The 23170-nt window shown below is 47.0% G+C and overlaps 1 protein-coding gene across 2 annotated transcripts in view; it reads right to left on the bottom strand.

The window, feature by feature from the left end:
* Positions 1 to 16269, bottom strand: part of CABCOCO1 (ciliary associated calcium binding coiled-coil 1) — a 114590-nt gene extending 98321 nt beyond the window's left edge. The window contains exons 1-2 of one of the 2 annotated variants that reach the window (XM_066598808.1): positions 16190 to 16234; positions 1464 to 1570 (exon numbers count right to left, since the gene is read on the bottom strand). In XM_066598808.1, coding sequence (XP_066454905.1) covers positions 1464 to 1570; positions 16190 to 16222 — 140 coding nt within the window. In that variant the 5' untranslated portion in view covers positions 16223 to 16234. Of the gene's footprint in view, positions 1 to 1463; positions 1571 to 16189 lie in introns of both variants that reach the window. The other variant, XM_066598809.1, reaches the window with a different exon arrangement.
* Positions 16270 to 23170: the final 6901 nt, after the last annotated feature.

The following is a 23170-nucleotide window of genomic DNA, read 5'->3' as shown; positions in this document are numbered from 1 at the left end:
AGAGACTCTAGATCAGTTCAATAGAGGTGGGCGTGTCGTGGGCGGGGCTAGGACGTGAGCTGAGGGAAATGCTGTCTTTTCATGTCTCTTACTACCATCGAGAGCGCGCACACAGAAGAGGGAGAGCGCAGAACATTGTGGGAAGGCAGCACAGAGGCGCCATCTTTGAAAGCTGCAGTGAAGATCAGAATCTAAGGTAAGAAACTGACATTGCAGCTGATCTGCCGGCCGGTTTGAGCCCCTGTATGCTGTGTGTTACTATCCTTACTGAAAGGAAAGCAGCAGCATTATAACATTTTTTACCCTGTGTGGCCGGACAACCCCTTTAACCCTTTTAGCAGATACTTTCTATATACACTGATCACCTATAATGATCAGATATGATATTAATTCCATATAGGGATTTTTCTGTGCATTTGCAATTGCTGACCTATCCTCAGGATACGTCATCAATAGTTGATCACCTATCCTCAGGATAGGTCATCAATAGTTGATCGAATCGAGGGTGGTCCGACGCAGATCCCCACAAATCAACTGATCTTCTAGGATGCTGTCAGCACAACTGAGACGGATGTCCACATCATGGTCAGAGCCAGAAGTGTAGTACAAAGGCTTTGCTCACACTGAAATCAATAGGAGCGATGCCTTTCTACTACATTTTCACCTCAGACCATGATACGGATGTCCAGCTCGGCTGTACGGACAGCGTGCTGAAGGCTCAGCTGATTGGCGGGGAACCTAAGCAGCAGACCCCCGTCAACCAACTACTGGATGACCCATCCTAAGGATCATCAAAGTCATCAATAGTAAATGTCTGGAAAACTCCTTTAAGGGCTCAGTCACACGGGCGCCGATGCACCTGTGTTACTGCACAAAGAAGACGGCCGCACTGCAGGTGCGGATGACTCTCCGCACCGCTGGAAGAAAGAACACATAACGGACTCCATTGCAGGTCGTGTTCTTTTTTCCGGGGGTGCGGAGAGTCGTCCGCACCTGCAGTGCGGCCGTCTTCTTTGGGCAGTAACACAGGCGCATCGGCGCCCGTGTGACTGAGCCCTTAAAGGAGTTTCCAGACATTTACTATTGATGACCTTACGATGACTATGATGATCCTTAGGATGGGTCATCAAGTAGTTGGTTGATCGGCGCCTGTGTGACTGAGCCCTAAGGTAGATTGGGCCTAAGAATGCAAAAGCTTTTGGTATATTCATTTCCACATTTCAAAAGCCATAACTTTTTTAGATTTCCATCAATATTGCCATTTTGAGCTACATATAATGTATTGTATAACTTTTCTTAATTTTAGCCATTTTTGTGGCATTCATTATGCAGTATAAATTACATTACATGATAACTTTTTTCTGCACATCGGTACAATTACAATACCAAAATTATACATATTTTTTTAGGTTTTTCCATTTTTAGGAAGTAGGCTTACTCTACTAGGGGTAGTAAGCGTTTACCTTTCTACTTCATCCACATCTTGTACTTCCAAGAGAGCATTTATTTGTGAAGATGACAGGAACGCTTGCATTGAAAGATTCCCCAACTGACTTGCAGGGACGTCATCCTGTTCATGAAAAGACAAAAGGCAACAACTAAAAAACCCTAAGTCCACAATCAAAATGTGGAGGAGGAAGAGTTGCAGAGTACAGGATAACGCTGCTATCACACATTTTGTAAAAATTTTGCTGTGGACTAGAGATGAGCGAGCGTACTCGGAAAAGCACTACTTGCTCGAGTAATTTGCTTTATCCGAGTATCGCTGTGCTCGTCCCTGAAGATTCGGGTGCCGCTGCGGCTGACAGGTGAGTCGCAGCGGGGAGCAGGGGAGAGCGGGCGGGAGAGAGGGAGAGAAAGATCTCCCCTCCGTTCCTCCCCGCTCTCCCCTGCAGCTCCCCGCTCCGTGCCGGCACCCGAATCTTCAGGGACGAGCACAGCGATACTCGGATAAAGCAAATTACTCGAGCGAGCAGTGCTTTTCCGAGTACGCTCGCTCATCTCTACTGTGGACCCATCCCAAAAATATATCCAATGCCGCGGATTGCATATCTGAAATTATTTTTAATCAAATTATTTTTATTGATTCTTTTCCTTTTTAATATACAACAAAAGGAAAAAGAAACAAATTCCCTCCCTCAACCTCCCGCTAACATAAGGTGTACCACAGTATCCAAATAAGTATACAGCGGAAATTAAGATTAGCAATAAAGCCCCAATCACTAACACTGCCTGAGCTGTCATTTAGTCCCATTCTAGGTAACTCTAAGGGCTCATGTCCACGGGCAAAATGTGATTTAAAATCCGCAGCGGATCTCCCGCATGCGGATCCGCACCCCATAGGGATGCATTGACCACCCGCGGGTAGATAAATACCCGCGGATCGTCAATAAAAGGCATTTAAAAAAAAATGGAGCATGAAAAAATCTGGACCATGCTCCATTTTCATGCGGGTCTCCCGCGGGGACGGCTCCCGCGGGCTTCTATTGAAGCCTATGGAAGCCGTCCGGATCCGCGGGAGACCTAAAATAGGAATTAAAAGCATTTACTCACCCGCAGCGGACCGCGAAGCTCTGCTCTTCCTCACGGCCGCATCTCCCTTGCTTCGGCTCGGCGGATGTGCCCGGCGCATGCGCGCGGCACGTCGACGACGTGCTGGCGACGTGCCGCCGGCGTCAGGAATTCATCCGCCGGCCGAAAATGAAGATCCGGCCGTGAGGAACAGCTGATCTTCGCCGCCCGCTACGGAAAGGTAAATGCTTTTAAATTTCTATTTTCAGCGCTCATGTCCGCGGGGCAGGAGGGACCCGCTGCAGATTCTCCATGTAGAATCTGCAGCGGATCTGATTTTCCCCGTGGACATGAGGCCTAAAAGAGAAAATTCTGTCTCTGGTCCAGGTAGCCGCAGCTAGTTCAGATTAGTCTAGCCGTATTGACAATGTATCCTCGAATTCCCGCATTGTTCCTCAAGATATATTGACTTCTTCATCAATATAAACCAATTAGCAGTTATTAGGAAATTATAGTACAAGTGTTTTTGGAGGCGCAATGCGCCACGCATCTCTGCTACATGCACGTCACACACACAGCACTGCTACATACATTGTTCATCCCATACAACAGGGATCAGAAGCAGCACAGCACTGGAGATGAAGGACCTGTGATGACGCCACCATCATGCTCCGCTCCTAATCACATGACGGTGACACTCGTCTCGGGTGAATGACTTACATGCTCCGCCCCTGATCAAACATGATGGTGATGTCATCAAACGTCCTTCATCACCGGTGAGGGAACTACATGCTTGGTTCCTAATCACATGATGGTGACATCATCAAAGGTCCTGCATCTTTGTGCAGATTATGGGTGGACTACAAACTCCCTGCGGCCTCAGTTGCTAAGGAATACTAACGAATACCTAGCCGCACAGCAGCCATGTGCGTACAGGACCTGCGATGATGTCATCGTCATGTAATCAGGGTCGAGCATGTAAGTCACTCACAAACCCACTCACTCTAGGATGGACAGATCATCGTTAGTATTAATTTGATTAATTTTACCAATAAATTCTCTAATAGTGGGAGGGTGTTCCTGTAATCACTTAGAAGCGATGGGTGTTCTTGTTCTAGCCATATGCAATGATCTAACTACAGCTATCTTCACTGAGTCTGAGACAGATAAATCAACCACCTATCCAAGGATACATAGATAAGCCATTGGTGCAATATTAACATAATATACAGAGTTGAGAACATTTAATACTTCCGACCAAAAGCACGCGCCAGCCTGAGCAGGACCACAACATATGAAGTAGATCAGCCCCATCTACTTTACATCTATTACAAAGGGGAGATTCACGCAGCCCAATATCATGCAAAAATGTTGGCGTCCCATAGACCCTACGAAGTAAGTATAACTATGATAATCTATGGGCTTATCTAAGTGACAATTTTGGAAAAATCACTACAATGTCTTGGCATTGCCCCTCTTCAATGAGCCTGAGATCTTTTTCAGATTATTTTATTTTATTGAGAGGAAATGTTTCCTGTTCTTGAGATAGTACGTAGAGGTAAAGCTTTGAAATAAGACCCATAGAACTTTCTGCTACGTCCAGCATATCATTAATTGGGCTATTAGTTACCTTCAGGACTGTTTCCTCTCTTCGCGACAGCTCTGCATACAAAGCACGCCGTAATTGCAAATACCTATAAAACTGACTATTTGGCAAGTCGTATTCCATACTTAATACAGCGAATTCTTTAAATTTCCCTGCACTAAGAATGAGGGGTAAGCAGCAAATACATTTCAGTTTCCAAGCAGTAAGTCCCTCCAAGCTGGCTAGCTCAAGTAACCAAGCAGTGTCTGAGATTAGCGTAGACTGTGTGCACCCAAGAATACCTCTCACCTTCCACCACACTTTATATAGTGTAGGTGTTAGTACAGGGATAATTTAAATTATGCAGATAATAGCAGACCAGATCCTTATTGCCCTCTGGATCAGCTAATCCCCAACAGCCAGAACTCCATCTTCCTGCCCCAAATTAAATCTCGGAACAGGCCATTAACTGTGCTAAATAATTTTTTAGGAATCCAAGCAGGACTATTGTGAATGATATATAACAGTTGGGGCATCCATATAATTTTAATAAGATTAGTCTGCCCCATGATAGACAGAGGAAGTTTACCCAAATATCCTTTTTTTCATCTAAATTTACAAAAAAAGAGGAGACAAGCTCAGCATGATCTTTCATAGTCACCAAGACCCTTACCCCAAGATATGTGATTACTGAAGAGTACTTAAGGGGGTAAAGCAAATTAACCATACTAAGCGACCCTCCATCGATTGGGAGGAGCTCCAACTTATCTCAATTAATGGACAGTCCAGAATACTGATGGTTGACATAAGGTTCTGCAGTGAAGTCCCAGCATCACCCAAAAAGAGCAACATATTATCCACATAAAGGGAAATTTCCCCCCGTGTCGAATTAATAAAAGTCTCTTCTGTTTCATCTACCTGCTGATTTAAAGCTTCCCCCATTTATTCATTAGCAAGCTTCCATCTACTAATCTGCTGTATCAACATACCTCTAAGTGAGGTTTTCATAGCGTCTTATATAACAGCCTGTGTGTTACGATCGTGTGGGCAAACTAAGCACAGGGCCCACACGATCGTGACCAATGAATGCACATGGATTTCAGACAACTGGCCCTGTGCTACAGGGAGGATGACATGGCTCTACCTAAGCGGGGACATCGCCCCAATAAAGGGCGGCCCAGCGGTCTTCGGATCTGGGCCCTAGCTGCTCCTAGTAACCACGCACCATAACAGGACACAAACATGCCACATGACAGGGACAAGTGGACAGAACAAGAAGACAAACACAGCCAGAAAACACAGCATACAGAGCCAAAATGCAACCACTAGTAGCAGGTGTTAAGCTATATATAAATACCAGGTATTAGTTGACATTTGGATCAAAACACGGAAGCTAGCGGGCCATATCACGACTCCTGGCTATACCACTAGTCCCTACACTAACCAGGAGTCCAGCAACACCAGACACAGTTCACACCGCAAGCTGCAACAGGACAGAACAGAACAAAGTCACACAGCAAGCTGCACAGGACAGACAACGGAACACAGGTCACATAGCAAGCTGTACAGGACAGACAGCAGGGCACTGACTCTATGGGCACTGACTCTACGGGCACTGGCTTACAGCAGACTACAACATATAGTACAAACCACATGGACTCCACCCAGAGCTCACATGCACACAGATGAAACTCCACAGCAAGTCTACGTGTCCTTATACAACCACAGAGCTGACATAGGGAACTATGTCAGGGATCCACCAACTGACACACAGAGCGAAACATAAGACAATTGGAGGCCGCACCTGTCAGGGGAAGGGAAAAGGGGAGCTGCATGTGCTGCAGACTAGGACTACAGATGTCCAAATCGTCTTTAGGGAAGCAGAGAGACACAACAGACCTACTTGCAAACACAGATCTGAGTGGGAATAAAACAGATACATCCAAACAGTACAAGGCCAGCAACAACTACTGACAGGAGCTGGGTTTATATGTGCTGCAGGCTAACAGAGCTTGACTGCTGGGGAATATCACACCCAGCCAGCTCAATTAACCCTCACCTGTGGAGCTGTGCTGCTAGGAACCTTATTACTACAGATCCCAGCAGCACATGTAACACTGGGTTTCAGTACCTGCATTCACAGAAAAAACAACAAATAGTAAAACTTCCTGTGCTCAGTAAGGTCCAATGAGGGGTAATCATGTATATATAATTAAGGGAAATCTTTAGTTGCTTGAGGGGGCGATCTAAATGTAAAATAGACCCCTCTAGTAGGATTCCCAAAGGTAGATGAACAACCAAATGGAGCCAGCAATTCCAATGAAATATTTAACCCCTTGAGTGGCACGCCCGGAAATTTTCCGGGGCCGAGCTCCACTGCTCATAGCGATACTGCCCGGAAGATTTCCGGGCTATATATCACTATGGGAGCTGCAGAGCACAATGCCACAAGCTGTGACAGGGTGCTCTGCCTGCACAGACCCACAGAAAACAAAGCAAGGGCTATGACAGAAGCAGAAGATATTGCCGACATGTCGGCAATGTCCTGCTTTGTTTACAGGTTGCCATAGAGACCATCGGCTTGTCAGAAGCAAGCCGATGGTCTCGGTGGCAGGGAGAGCTAGTTGTTAGCTGTCAGAGGACAGCTAGGTACCTGCTCTTACAGCAGAGATCAGAGAAAACCTCCGATCTCTGCTGTGTTAACCCTTTACATGCTGCAGTCTATGTGACTGCAGCATGTAAAGGGTTGTCACTGCAGCATGTAAAGGGCTGTCATCATCGGACCCCCGGAATGTGATCAGGGGTCCTGATGGGTCCCTGTGGAAGTCCCCTATAGGGACAAAAAAAAAAATTAAATAAAAAAATGTAAAAAAAAAAGTAAAAAAAATTATTAAAAAAATAAAAAAAACACTTGTCTCCCTTTACTTTGTAAAAAATCAAAAATACAATCACACATGTGGTATCCATGCGTCGTAATGACCCAGAGAAGGAAGTTAATACATTATTTAACCCCTTAATGACATGGCCCCTTTTTTTCTTTTTTCCCCATTTCTTTTTTTCCTCCCCCCTGTTTAAAAAATCACAACTTGTCCCGCAAAAAACAAGCCCTCATATGGCCATGTCAATGGAAAAATGAAAAAGTTATGGCTCTTGAGACGCAACAGCAAAACTAGTTGAAATTCAATGATTAGACCATTTTAAAAAACCTGCCCTGGTGGGCACGACAGGGTGATAGGAAACCTGCCACTCAAGGGGTTAATGATGCCCAAATAACATTTAGTAGAATATACACATAGTATGTTATTTGATCATCATTAAATATCCACCCTCAAGTAAGTGAAGATTTTCCTTACTTACATATATGATAACCCCTCATTGGACCTTTCTGAACGCGGGAATTTGTACTATTTGTTGTTTTTTCTTCTCCTTTCCGAAATTGCTGGGAGAATTTCGGACCTTTATTGACGCTCTCCCCATTTGTGTGTGGTTAAGGTTCAAGGACTATATTGTCGGCTCATGGAGACTACAGGCGTGACAGCCGGCCTTCTATTGGGGTTAGCTGTTTACGTCATGTGAGTCCTTTACTTTTATATTATATTAGTTTTATATTATACCCCTTTGCTTTGTTGAGTTCAAAGTGTTGTCCTTTTGTTCATGCATTCAAATAGAAGTATTCCTAGAGGTTGTCAGTTTTGTATCCAAAACAGTTAGCAATAATGCCCTAAATCGGCACAACTGCAGTCCCCATAAAGCAGCCAAAGCAAAGTTAAGTTTCAATAGGACTGGGAAATTGCCTGATAATACTCTGGTTAAATGATCTACATGGATAACTCAAAACTGCAGTTATATCTCGGGCAGATATGCAAATGATTAGAGTTGTGGCGTGATTAGATGAACGGTCTTCTCACCTGAGACCCTAAAACTGGTTTCAACCTTGGTCTATAAAATGGCTCTTAAAGGCTACTTGTGTGTAGTGGACCTCTTTTTCCGCTTGTGTAGAGATTGTTGACCACTAGACGCCTCTACGATGCAATTAAGGAGATTTCACCCAGTTAACAGAGTTTGAGAGGGGGCACATTATCAGAATGCGAGAAGCTGGATGGTCATATTGACAAATTGCCGCCGCATGGGCCATTCTGACCAGATTGTTAGGAGGTGTTGGGACCAGTGGATGTCTGAGGGCATGCACACAAGGCGACTGGGCTTAGGACATCCTTGACAAACTACCAGCAGAGGGGATCATCTGATCGCCCAACAAGCATGAGCAGCTCTAACTTTTTCGTTATCTGCCATATAGAAATAGGTGGCACCATCGTTACAAGCCCCTGTGTCTGTTGGAACCATTTCCAGGTGTTCGGCTGAAGGACATTTGGTATGATGGCGTCCATTAGGTGTACTGCCTTTGACATTCACCAACGATCGAGTCCGTTCATAGTGGTGTCATGAACGATGAAACTAGACTGCTATAGAGAGGGATCAAGTTGTCTTCAGCAACGAATCCAGGTTCAGTTTGGGCATTGACGACAGCCATGCATGTGTCTGGAAACCTAGGTGTGAACACCTCCATCCTGCCTTTGCTGTGGAGCAGCACACAGCCCCCACTGCTGGTGTGATGGTCTGGAGTACCATCGCATATGACAATCGGTCACCCCTAGTAGTGGTACGAGGAACAATGACAGCTAAGTGATATGTAATAATAATAATAATAATAATCTTTATTTGTATAGCGCCAACTTATTCCGCAGCGCTTATGTTCAGGACATCCTGCAGCCACATGTGTTCCTCTCATTGCAGGGCTTCGAAGAGGCAGCAGGATAATGCTTGGCGCACACACAAGGATGCCACAACATTGTCACACTTTTGTGGCCTGTTCAAATCGCTAGATTTATCACCAATAGAACATGTATGTGAGCATCCAGGGTGCTAACTTTGACAGCCTATGAGTTTGCATGATCTAGAGGCTCAGTTACAGCAAATGTGCAGCTGAGGATATCATACAAAACCTGTATGTTTCCATGGCCACCCGTATCACATCTTGCATCAAAGCCAGAGATGGTGCAACCGGGTACTAGAGCCTCCATGACTCCCATATCACATCTTGCATCAAAGCCAGAGGCGGCCCAACAGGGCACTAGAGCCTCCATGCCACCCGTATCACATTTTGTATCCAAGCTAAAAATGGCCCAACAGGGTACTAGAGCCTCCCTTCAAATGTTCAGTTTTCTGTGAAAAAATAATCCTTTTGTTCTGCTATTGTAATCATTTTTTTATATCAATATTACAATCACATATAGAAAGTTTCATTTGATTCTTTTGTTTTGACAATGAGTGTATAAAAGGATAATGTATAGTAGTTAGTGGTGCACTCCCAAAATACATCCAACAATATAAACAAAAACATTCTTAAGCACACATCCAATCTCTGGCCCAAAAATACTACCTGCACCTTAGGAACATTGCAAAGATCGGGCCATTTATCACCATGGAGACGCTAAAGACACTCAATGTCGCCCTCATCCATTCTTGACTCGACTACTGCAACTCGCTGCTCATCAGCCTTCCCCTCTCCGATCCATACTAAATACAGCAGCCAGACTCATCTTCCTATCTAGCAGCTTCTCGGATGCCTCTGCACTATGCCAGTCGCTGCACTGGCTGCCCATCCACTACAGAACTCAATTCAAACTCATCATCAATCACCCACAACGCACTCCATGGCACCGCGCCACTGTACATCATTTTCCTCCTGTCCATACATCACCTATCCCGCGCGCTCCACTCTGCCAACACACTCAAAATAAACGCCCCCCTTATACATACCTGTTCTTGCCTCCAGGACCTCTTTGGAGCAGCATCGGTACACTGGAGTGCACAACCCCAAAACATCCGGACAATCCCTGATGCACAGAACTTCAGACATGCCTTAAAAACTCACCTCTTCAAAGAAGCATATCAAATCTTCTGAACTAATCCCCCCTCATCCCCTACAATATGCCCCCTGCCCCTCCAACTGCATGCCTGGACTATTGTCTATCTATGGCATCCCAGATTCTCCACTTGGCTTACTGTGTACATCTCCTGCCTCTGTACCTCCTGAATCCCCTCCTCCTTGTTGTGTGTAAGCTCGTTGGTGCAGGCCCCCCATCCCTATTGCTTCCTACACGTAACTGTTGTATCGTCTATGTTCCCCCGTGTTCTGAAAGAGCTGCAGAATAAGTTGGCGCTACACAAATATTATTATTATTATTATTAAGTTCACATCCCCTATGGGGACTAAAAAAAAGGTAAAAATCTGTTTTATTTAATAAAAAAAAAATAAAGGTAATAAAAGTTCAATAAAATCTCCTTTTGCTATATTTAATATAAAAAGAATCTAAAAAGAAAACATATTTGGTATCGCTGCGTCCACTAAAGCCAAAGTTACGCTTTTTTGGTCACCTCATCTACAAGAAAAAATGTAATAAAAAGCGATCTGAAGCAGTGCATACAACATGCAAACAAGACTTCCAAAGCTGGCAGAATAATGTAATATACGGTACATTAAATAGTACCAATGAAAAACACAACTCGTCCCGCCAAAACACAAGCCCTCAGACAGATGGATAAATAAAAGAGTTTTCATTTTTTAAAATTGGGGTGGAAAAATGAAAAATAAAAGGGCTGCGTCTCATCAGGGGGTTATGTAATTTAAATTTGAAGACAAGTGGAGTTGGTACATTTCTAGTGACTCCTCAGACCTGACTGACACATTTACCGTGCACGCTGGGACCTTTCCTGGCATACCCGCTAATCGCACATTACAAATATGATGTGAACAAGGCCATACGATGAACTGTACAGCAGCACAGCCGGTCCCACCGGAAAGTAGTGTTGAGCTAAGAGACAGTTCATAGAACGAACAGATGCTTTTATAGGTTAGCGTTGGTTTTATATACAACTATTATATTCCCCTGCAGCAGGCTGAGCAGTAAGAGTGGTATGTACGTAGCCTGTCCCCCATGTCACCGTTGGTACTGGTGTAACTTGAAGCCACCGGAAGCTAGGGGTTTGACAGGAGGAACGCCCGTCATGCCCCTAGTTCCGAGTTGGCGGATTTGTCAATGCTCCTAGTAGCAGCGACAGCTGTGATTTTTGCCGGGCCTGGAGGGTTAGGGTGAGGGTTCGTGTTCGGCTTACATTATATGTAAGCCTAACAGGAAAAGTAACCCTAACTGTAACCCTCCAGGCCAGGCAAAAATCAAGGCCGTCGCTGCTTCTAGGACCTGTGTCTCTCCTGCCGCCGGGTCTCCTCCTGCTGCTGCTGCCAGCGCCTCTCCTGCTGCCGCTGCCTCTCGTCCTGCTGGGTGTCGTCCTGCCGCCGGCGGAGGCTCTCCTCATGCCGCCACTGCTGCCTCTGGTCCTACCGCATACGCAGCATCTCCTCAGGCCCCACACGCCCCCAGCCAATCAGAAGCTGGGGGCGTTACTGTATGTCAAAGTGCTGTATTATGTCGCCACCCCTAACTTCCGGTGGCGACATAATCCACCAGTACCGTCACCAATGTACTACCGGTTCAGTAGCTGCAGAAACACTAACAGATGTCCTTTAAGACCAGCCCTGATGACAGTTATGCTGAATCTGTTTTCGAACAGATACCAACAGATCTTGGCTTACGTTGCAATCAAAAATACTGGAAGAAACAAATTAGAGAAGTGTGAATGGAGCCGAAGACTTGTTCACACTTGAGGTTTGATTCCATTGTTGGGTTCCGTCCTAGGAAAGCAAAACCAGAAGGGAAGGAATGGGGTACTAAACAGAACCGAACAGTGCCGGACAGAACTCATTGACTATAAAAAGTTCCGTCGTTTGCCATTATGTACTCCAGAATTTGAATAGTTATTTCGTACTCCAAATGGAGCTGCTGATGCAGATGTGAACAAAGCGTTAACTGACTAAGTGGTTCATTTCCATGTAGAAAAAGTGAAACCAGCTCAGCCACACGGGACACTAGCCTGGAATCTAAGTAGCATGCAGCAGGAAAGGAAGCCGCCTCCCCTACGGATGGATCCGATTCCAAAACACAAGATTTCTTCTAAACTCATATAAAGTGACAAACAAAACCTTTATTACAGCATCCTTAAAAACATTGTCTGACAAAAAAAAAGGGGAAAGATTGTTACATGTTTCGAGCCTCACTTTGGAAGAGCCCAGTTTGTGAGGCTTGAAACATGTAAAGATTGTGCTGCTTTTTTTCCCCATCTACTTCTTAGTATGCTTTGAAGGATGCTATAATAAAAGTTTTATTTCTAACTTCATATGAATGCTGGAAAAAAAACTTGTGCTCTGGAGTTCCTTCGCTTGTCACATTTCTCTTGCAGTATTTTTTAGGCCAGCTTCACACACAGTGTAAGGGCTCAGTCACACGAGTGCATCGGCGCCTGTGTTACTGCAGGAGGAAGACGGTCGTACCTGCAGAGAGACGTCCGTCTTGAGGTACAGCTGTCTTCTTCCTGCAGGAAGGGCTCAGTCACACGGGCGCATCGGCACCTGTGTATGGGTGCCGATGCCGCCCGTGTGACTGAGCCCTAAATGCTGCAGGTTTTCCACAGTGGATTTTGCTGCAGAATTTCAGCAGCATTTACAGTACCAGCCATGTGGAGGGGAGCTCTAAAATCTCCTGCACATGGTGCAGAAAATTTCCACGCCAAATCTGCAGTGTTTTTTAAAAAAAACACTGTTTATTTGAAATCTGCAGTATGCCTACAGTATTTATGCTGCAGATTTCAACCCTTGAAATAAAAGGGTTAAAAATAGAGATGAGCGAGCACCAAAATGCTCGGGTGCTCGTTACTCGGGACGAAATTTTCGCGATGCTCGAGGGTTCGTTTCGAGTAACGAACCCCATTGAAGTCAATGGGCGACCCGAGCATTTTTGTATTTCGCCGATGCTCGCTAAGGTTTCCATTTGTGAAAATCGGGGCAATTCAAGAAAGTGATGGGAATGACACAGCAACGGATAGGGCAGGCGAGGGGCTACATGTTGGGCTGCATCTCAAGTTCCCAGGTCCTACTATTAGGCCACAATAGCGGCAAGAGTGCCCCCCCCCCCCAACAACTTTTACTTCTGAAAAGCCCTCATTAGCAATGCATACCTTAGCTAAGCACCACACTACCTCCAACAAAGCACAATCACTGCCTGCATGACACTCCGCTGCCACTTCTCCTGGGTTACATGCTTATAGCCGTTTCCACTGAAAGCAATGGGCTGCCGGCGTGCGCGGGATGAATTGTCGGGAAGGGCTTAAATAAAGAAGCCCTTACCTGCAATTCATCGAGAAATGTGTTAAAATAAAAAATATATATATACTTACCTTGTTCCGGCAGACGGAGTTCAGCGCGGCTTACAGTGGGTGTGAAGGGGGTGTGAGTCAGACCTGCCTTATATGCCGGTATATACGGTATATATTTTTATTGTAACACATTTCTGGATGAATTGCAGGGAAGGGCTTATATATTTAAGCCCTTCCTGACAATTCATCCCGCGATCGCCGGCAGCCCATTGCTTTCAGTGGAACCTGCTGTATTGCCGGCTCCATTGAATTCAATGGGCAAACATCGTTCTTCTCTGCCACAGCTGTTACAGCTGTGGCAGAGAAGAATGATTTGTCTTCTATATGTTCTCAATGGGGTCGGCGCTGCTGCTGCCGGCCCCATTGAGCGCATATAGAGAAGAGAACAGGAATCGCAGATCGCAGATAAGTGCGATCTGCGATTTCTGACTATGGCCTAAGAAGGACCGTTGGGGTTCTTGAAGCCTAAAATCACTCCTAACGCTCTCTCTATAGCAGCTCCGACACCAACAACACTTTCCCTGAACTATGTCAGAATGCATCTGTGGCGAGCCGCGGGCGGGCAGATTTTAATACTCGGGTGACACCTAATCTCGCCAGCCACTCACTGCAGGGGGGTGGTATAGGGCTGGAACATCACAGGGGGAAGTTGTAATGCCTTCCCTGTCTTTCTATTGTCCAGAAAAGCATGCAAATTTCTCAGGGAAGAAAATGAAAGTGACCCGAACACCGCGTGGTGCTCGTCTCGAGTAACGAGCATCTCGAACACCCTAATACTCGAACGAGTATCAAGCTCGGACGAGTATGCTCGCTCATCTCTAGTTAAAAATTAACAGCAGATTCATAACAAAAGGGAAACATGGGAGATTAAAAAAAAAAAAACACAAAACGCAGAAAGAACGAACATGCTGCGATTTTTTTTCTCAGAACATCGCATGAGTGAAAACATTGCACATGTGAAGGAAACCATAATCATTGGTTTCATAATGCGGCGTTTTCACTCACTCTCGCGAAAAAATCACGCAATTTTATCGCCAGTGGGAAGGCGCCCCTTTAAATTATTTACGTAATTTGCTGCGTTTTATTTTTGTTGCGGAATTTCTATATATAAAGGCGGGTCTCACACGACCAGATTTGAATGGCGGACGAACCGCTGTATTCCGCACACTTTGGAAGAATAGAACATTTGCATATCTGCTTAGATTTTTTCTAGTTTTGTGTCCGCACAGACGGTTTGCATTGAAGTCAATCGAAGCTGTTCAGCCTGCGGCCCGTCTGCAGCTGACACTGCGGGTAGGCTGTGGGTACCCGCCTCATCACCTAGCGACGGTACAGTAAAAACAGAGATTTAGGAAAAAAATCTGTACTGCACATGAAAACGGCGAGCCGCCGCATAGAAAAGCAAAGGTACGCAGGGTCACCGGCCAGGGACAGAGCCATTCCGCTGCGGGCTCCCGCATGCGGCGTCTGACCCGTTCATGTGTTGTGTTTTTATGTGCAGATTTTCCGCTGCGGAGTGCGTTGCGTTTTTGTGATACGTTAGTGGTAGTTTCTGCTTCACACCAGCAACATTTATTAGCAAACACGTAGAAACGCAGATTTTTAAGTGGGTTCAGAACGTTCCCAAAGCGGAAAAGCTGCAAAAACCGCAGCTCCTCTATTCGTGGATTACGGTGCGGCTTTTATGTTACCTATTGATCTCTATGGCAAAAATCTGTTGCAGATTTGCGCAGTTTTTGCAACATAAAGACACGCTGCGCAAATGTAAAGCTCAGTGCTTTACAACTTTGACGCAGCTTTGTTGCAAAAAAATTTCGTGAAAAATCTTTTCACTCGCCTTGTACTCTAAAAGTCAAAGAGTCCCTGCAGCGATTCCGCTAGTGTTTACCGCCTGCGTGAAGGCTGCTGAATTCACACAAACGTATTTGCGTAGCGTTTTGCACACCAAAGGTTTGCGCACGCAGTACGCAGCGAATAAGGTCCTTTGATTTCACTGGGTTTGTTTACATAAGCGGATTTCATTTGCCCAAAGAAAAAAACACATCATGCCCTACTTCCCTGTGCGTTTGCGCCCGAAAATAGCGCTTATTGAACTAATTATCTTAATTGCCAAGTTCAATGAATAGGAGCACGCTTGCACTTTTTGCGCGCACAAATAGGCAATGCCCATTGTACAAATACGCAGTGCAAATGTGTGCGCAAATGTGCTTACACCCGTGGGACATCGGCCTCGGGTCGGATTCACATGCGCACATGCAAACCTGTGCCTCATTTTTGCACATTGGTCGTCGCATATTTGCGCGCACAACTACGGTTTCTACTGTACTTTTTGCACGTGCAAGTCATGCGCAATTGCGCGTGCAAAAAACCTACGCACCGTTGCTCTCAGCCATTGAAATGACCAATTAGTTTAATGATTTCAAGGCATTTCCTTCCCCCGTGCAAATACTCAAATGCCCACATTACGCCAGATACCCGCATGTGAACGAACGTACGGAAATAAATGGGTTTTATTCTCTGCGTATCACGCGTGAACACACTTGTGTGAATCAGCCCTTAATCTGCCCTGAATCTGCTAGAAAACGATTCCATAGTTCTTCTGGTGAACTACAAGTCCCAGCAGTACTTGGGGTGCGGAAGAATAACACCACAGTGCTACAAACATACCGGACACAGTCATACATGCACAATCGTTTTATAATACATGTGCGATAACCCGATAATATACAGTCAGCAGAGCCGCCACACCGACGGACTAGTCACCTGCAGCCCGCTCACGCTCTCCGGTGCCGCCATGCTCCCAGCGTCTTGTTGCCGCAGCAACCATCCAGGCACGGCCCACGTGATCGGTCACGTGACCAGGCCCGGCTGCAGCCGCCCTGTGTGTTGAGATGGAGGGACAACTCCATCCTGCCTGCCCGCTGGGCGGCTGCCATACTTGTTGCTGCTCTAGTGTTTTATTTGCTTTCAACTAAACTCTTCATCCCTGAAAATATATGAAATTAATAGAATATAATAAAAGTCCCTGTAAATGTAAAATTAGCATTGGCGGCAACATGGCCGTCTATAAGATTGGTACAGCGTATTACACAAAAACCCATCCACGTAATACGCAATTACCAAACACTCGTGTGAGACAGGCCTTAGACTGAGCTCACACGGGCGAGTGCGATATCAGGCCGCGAAACCCAGCAATTTGGATGTCCCCCCGTACGTCAGGCGTTTTTGTGTTAAAAACGCCTTGCATCGCTTCAAGGGAAGTAGCCATCCTTTTCGATAGGAAACCTCACATCGCATGCGCCTTACACGCCATACCATGCTTTGCCAGCCCCATTGCGGACAATGGGTGATGCGAGGGCACGCCCAAAGACAGGACATGTCGCTATTCTCTCCTGCACCGCAGTGCGATACATTAAAATAATCGCTCATGTGTATGACCCCATTCAAAGGAATGGAGTTCGTATTCGTGGGTGACTTATGCATCTCGCAGCGCACAAATTTTGCACGATTTTCTCAGTTGTGTTAAAGCGGCCCCTTAGTGCCACTGATTTTTTTTTTCATTTTTGGCTCTGAGAGTTGTCATTTTTTTAATTTTTTCTCACAATAGGTGTATAAGGACTTGGTTTTTGTATAAAGGCCGCCTGCACACGGGCGGAAATCCCGCGGCGGTTTTTCCCGCGGGATTTCCGCCACTGAAAGTTTGCATAGGAGTGCATTACAATACGCACTCCTATGCAGACGGCCGCGTTTTTGCCGCTCGAAATCTCGCACGGCAAACAAACCGCGGCATGTCCTATTTTTGTGCGGGGCTCGCACTCACCCGGCCGCCGGCTCCGGTCTGCGCATGTGCCGGCTGCGCCGCAGCCGGCACATGGAAGAGCTGGGGCCGCCAGGCGCGGGTGAGTACGCGCTCGTCCCTGCAGGCTCTCGGGTTGGGTCCCGCGGCGAGAATTCTCGCTGCCGGATCCGACCCGCTCGTCTGCAGGCGGCCTAAGTTGTATTTTTTAATAGCACCATTGTGGGTTACATACAATAAATTGAAAACTGTTTATTAGGTCTTTTTGAGAGCTGGATGGAAAAAAATCATAATTCTGCAATTTTTGGAGGTTTTGATTTTTGGGTTTTATTCCTCACCATGCAGAATAAATGATGTATAACCTTTATACTGCGGCTTGGTACGGTTACGGTGATACCAAATTTATATATTTTTTTTTCTCAAAGAAGTCATTGTTGACCTTTCTTCCACTGATGACCTTTTCCTTGGATAGTAATCAATAGTGGATGGATGAGGGTCCGCCACTCAGAATGCTCGTCCATCAGCTGATCATCCGGCCCGCTATCAGTGCGGCAAGCTGAAAGTTGTCATTAGCCAGGAGCACAGGAAATCAATGGGAGAGCCACTCTGAAGCTGCACTTCCTGCTTCTCTGCTGGTCACATCCAGTGCTGGAAGAGCATGGAGTGCTGTAGCAGCGCAGCTCTCCCATTGATTTTAATATGAGTAAAACCGCCATATGTACTTCCTTTCTGACTTCTTATGACAACACTTGGGGCTGCTGGGTAGCAAGCAAGAAACCAGCTGAGGAACAGCGGCCCCAACTGGTGATCCTAGTCCATAAACTGCTGATGAACTATCCAGGGGAAAGGCCGTCAGTGAAAAAGAGGGCAGGAAAAAAAAGTTTTATGCCCTATTCAAATGGCCATAAGCAAGTTGTGCCTGTCCTTGTGCTGTCCGATATTTACGAACCCCGCACTTTGCACATGCTAGTCTGGTCCATGAATAGGACATGCAGAGTTTCTTTTTTTCACACACTGAAAAACTGGCTATGTGGATAGTCTCATAGGCTCTTTTTTGGCCATGTACTTTCCGTGGGCTGCAAAAGGTCCAAATATTCTGCCCTCTGAATGAGACCTGACTGCTTTTGCACAGTAAAGCCACTTGGAAAAAACTTTGTGTCTGAAACTCATGGTCTTTCTGTCTGTATGAGGGCTCATACAGATGTAGCAGAATATAACTAGTATGTAAAACCTTTCTGTGAAAAGTTATCTTAAGCCTTTATAATACTATTGTTCTCTTATCTTAAAGGAGTATTGCGGGTATTGATGACCTATCCTCAGTAGTGCATCAGGCTGGACGTCGTCATACATAGTCAGGGGAGGAAGGGTAATTGGTGGCTACACTCGCATTGAAATCACTGTGAATGCTGCCTTCTGTTGAAATCACTGGGAGTACTGCCTTCTGTTACACATCCCACTCCCCATTGTAGTCAGGATCAAAATTCCTGACCGCAATGAGGAGGCAGGAGTGTAATAGGAGACAGCACTCCCATTGATTTCCTCTGTCAGGGAGAGAGAGGGGGGAACCTGATCGATCTGGCCTCTATCACCAATTTGTCATGGATCAGCTAATCCGAGTGCTCTCACCGCTATGACCAATTTTCACTGCAGAGCTTCAACTGATCACTCTAGCAGGATTACAAGCACAGATTCATTAGAATACAGGTGGATTTGTACCCAGCTTTTCCAGGGTTCTGCACACATGCAGAACGAAAGCCCCCTTATCCAGTCTAATGTCTCCAGCACTCTACAATACCCATGCACACTTGCTGCCACCACCAGCTTTTGTTTCCCAGGTAAGCTGGAACCCGTACTAGGAAATATTAACACAATCTTCAGAGCTGTGGTTTGTTTTAAAACAGACAAGGTTTGACTAATAAATTGCAGATATATTCTAAAGCGACTAGCAGTACTAAATATTTATATATATATATATATATATATATATATATATATATATATATATACACAAAAATATACAGAAGAAGATGTTATAATGGAGATAAGTTTTACAGGTATACATAACAGACAGTTCTTAAAATAAAACAAGGAGGAAATAAAAGAAAGATACCAGATTTGTGATGTTCGGGCCAAGGTTCTGATTGTGTGGAGTCACTGGAAACAAATGGGAAAGTCCATATGCCGTAGTGCACCTCCGAAGGTCTAACACTGGGTCTCTCTGACCCCATAGTTTTTAAAGTTTCCCCAGAAAACACCTCCCCCCGACCCCCCTGAGGTCAGTCATAGAGGGGTGGGGTAAATGCATAAGTACCTGTGAAAAACCCTAATTCTCCATTTCGGCTATATCTTCGCAGGAGATCTGTTACCATGCAGGGCGGCGCTGGTTCCCACGGCCGGCGTGCGGCGCTCCGATGTCGGCTCCGGCGTCCCAGAGCTCTGCTGTCGGGGCTCTCCCGGCGGCGTGGAGCAGCCAGCGTGCAGCGACGTGGAGCAGCCAGCGTGCAGCGGCGTGGAGCAGCCAGCGTGCAGCGGCGTGGGCGTGTCCGCCCGTAGGGTGCCGCCCGCTCTCCTCCACCTTCCTTATGCAACAGTGGGAGAGTCGGCTCCTCCCACTCTCCGCCCCTGGGCGGAGGCTTTTAGTTAAAAGGCTGGCAGTGACCTGAGCTCACTGCCAGTTATTGGTTCTGCTAGCCTCTAGTCAGGTCTGTCCCAGTCTGTGCTAGTTGCTCGTCAGTAGCCTGTCTGTTTACCTGTGAGCTCCATCTCCAGACTTACTCTGCTTGTAAGTTTTGTTGGTTTGTTCCACCTGCCTCTTCTGTCGGCACTCTGTCCCCTGTTAGTAGTTCCATCTAGGTAGTCGCCAGGTCCCTAGCCAGCGCAGGGACCGCCGCCCAGTTGTCCGCCTGGGGTTAGCCAGGACCGAGGCAAGTAGGCAGGGACAGTGGGGTGCGGGAAGATCAGGGCACCCCACCTGGCGCTCTGGGGGGCAGAGTGCCGTAAAATAATAACTGGCCCTTAAAAACCGTTTGTCATGGAGGCGATCAGTTCCCTCACAAACCAGCTGCAGGCCCTGGTACCTGTGATCCAGGATTTATCTGCCCGCATGGTGGCCCAGGAGCAGCGGGGGTGTTGCAGGGATCGGACGCCGCAACCAGCCCCGAACCCAAGTGCCCTCTTCCCGAGGCGTTTTCTGGGGAGAGGAACAAGTTTTTTGTTTTCCGACAGGCGTGCCACCTGTTTTTTCGGATGTGTCCCCGTTCTTCCGGGTCAGAGGCTCAGAGGGTCGGGCTGATAATGTCCCTGCTGCGGGGCTCTGCCCAGACATGGGCCTTTTCCATCCCCGAGGGTTCCTCCTGCCTGCAGTCTGTGGACTCCTTTTTTCAGGAACTCGGGGGTATCTTCGATGAACCGGACCGAGCGGGGTTGGCGGTTTCGCGGTTGTTGGCGCTGCGGCAGGGGTCGGCTTGTGTGGAGGATTATTGCTCCAACTTCAGACGCTATGCGGGGGATACGGCATGGAACGATAGCGCGCTGAAAGACGTTTTTCTGCAGGGCCTCTCGGACGCAGTTAAAGACCTGTTAATTTCCCATCCCGTTCCCGGGTCCTTAAGGGAGGTTATGGAGCTAGCAGTGAAGGCAGACAGGAGGCTCAGGTCTAGGAAGCAGGACAGGCAAACCCGTAGAGTCAGGGAGGTCGGTTATCCTGGTCCCTCTTCCTCCTTACCAGTCCCTGTGTCCGAGCCGATGGAGGTGGATCCGCTGGACCCCAAAGAGCGACGCCGGATCCGTTTGTTGCACCGTCTCTGCCTCTACTGCGGGAAAGCTGGACACCGGGTGATAACCTGCCCACTGAGGGCTCAACGCTCGCAGCCGGAACCGGCGGAAAACTCCGAGTCCTAGGCGATTGCAGGGAGGATCGCCTAGGACTTCAGGTACTTCCTAAACTTTTGGTACCGTGTCATGTTAAATTCCGGGATTTTTCCCGATCAGGGCGGGCGTTTATTGATTCTGGAGCAGCCGCCAACTTGATAAGTCTGTGTTTTGTCCGTACTCTGATGGCGGAATTTGTGGCGCTGAAGACGCCAATTCATTTTACCAGTATTGATGCTACCCCCCTCTCTACAGGCCTGGTACGAAGGAGGACCCCAAGATTACAGTTCACGGTGGGGATCCTCCACTCGGAAGAACTGTCCTTCCTGGTTATGGAGAAAATGTCGGTTGATGTGGTGCTTGGTATGCCCTGGTTGGCACTGCACAATCCCCAATTTGATTGGTCCACCCGGGAATTGACTCATTGGGGATCATCCTGTCATGACCACCACGCCGGAGACCCTACGCCCTAGAGTCATGGATGAGTCTCACTCGTCGGTTCTCGCCGGGCATCCAGGGTTCCAGGGGACCCTGGAGCTTTGTTCCAGACACTTCTGGTGGCCAGGCATGTCTCAGGAGATCCGCAACTTTGTGAGGGGTTGCTCGCTCTGTGCTCGCAACAAGAGTCGGCGGCGTCCTCCGGAGGGTCCTCTGAGACCGCTACCGGTTCCTTCCACCCCATATCTTAGTGGTGGTCGACCGGTTCTCCAAGATGGCACATTTTGTGGCGTTAAAAAAGCTACCCTCGGCAAAAGAATTCGCCACGATTTTTGTAAAGGAAATAATTCGCCTACATGGGGTTCCCCAAAATATTGTATCTGATCGCGGGGTTCAGTTTGTGTCGCAGTTTTGGCGTGCCTTCTGCAGAAACCTGGGAACGTCGCTTTCCTTCTCTTCAGCGTTCCACCCGCAGACTAATGGTCAGACTGAGCGGAAGAACCAAGATTTAGTGCAATATTTACGGTTGTTTGCTAGCGAAAAGGCTCATCAGTGGGCAGAGTTCCTGCCCTTGGCAGAGTTTGCACTAAACAACCGCCTTTGTTCTTCCACTGGGGTGTCTCCATTTTTTTGTGTATACGGTCAGCATCCTCGATTCCTTACAGCAGTCCCTACCCCGTCGGTCTGTCCTGCAGCGGATGTCGCCACAGATACGCTTCAGGGGGTATGGAAAGAGGTACAGAGGAACTTGGAGGCAGCGGGGGCCCGTATGCAGTTGCGTAGTGGGAAGAGTCTGTCTGTGTCTGAACCTTACAGGGTGGGACAGAAGGTATACCTGTCTTCTAAAAATCTCAAATTGCGGGTTCCGTCCTTGAAGCTGGCGCCACGTTACGTAGGGCCGTTTGCCATCACACGTGTGGTGAACTCTCTCGCCTACGAGCTGGGGCTGCCACCCACATGGAGGGTTCACAGGGTATTCCATAATTCGCTATTGAAACCTTTTGTCCCTTCGGTGGCAAGTAGGCAGGGACAGTGGGGTGCGGGAAGATCAGGGCACCCCACCTGGCGCTCTGGGGGGCAGAGTGCCGTAACAAGATCCTCCGATCAGGAATATATGCCTGGCATATTTCCAGTCATGCTTTTATCCATTCAGCGATATCAAAAGTGACATGGAAATTATAGCCAGGTACGCAGATACACTATTTGGGAGTGTTCTGGGGCTCGCACCTCAATGAGTTTAGATGCATTTTATTCAGCTGACCTGCCCTTTTCCAAAAATATAATTCATATAGGCCTAAGACCTTTACATGACCAATAATCTTTCTTAAAATATTTTCCCCTAATTTGAATCCCGGAGCCATAGAGTCTTCAAGAATCCTTGGACTTCATTAAAGTAAATAGTCACAGAATTTTGTTTCCTCATGCTAATTCTGAACCAAATAGACAGGTGGAAAAGAAAGGAAGGGGCTTATTTGCATCATAGCTCTTGTCCAGGTTGAGGTCAGACTATTTGCCTTACTAAATGCAAATATTCAAAAGGCAGGAGTGAGGAAATGGGTGAAAGGGCGACCTAACGACACAAGGCCTGAATGGGATATTACTGTGGTAACAAAATTGGATGACACACGCAGCAAAATAGC

The sequence above is a fragment of the Eleutherodactylus coqui genome, chromosome 4, assembly GCF_035609145.1.
Source record: "Eleutherodactylus coqui strain aEleCoq1 chromosome 4, aEleCoq1.hap1, whole genome shotgun sequence".
NCBI lineage: Eukaryota > Metazoa > Chordata > Amphibia > Anura > Eleutherodactylidae > Eleutherodactylus > Eleutherodactylus coqui.
This window is presented reverse-complemented; position numbering and strand designations above follow the sequence as displayed.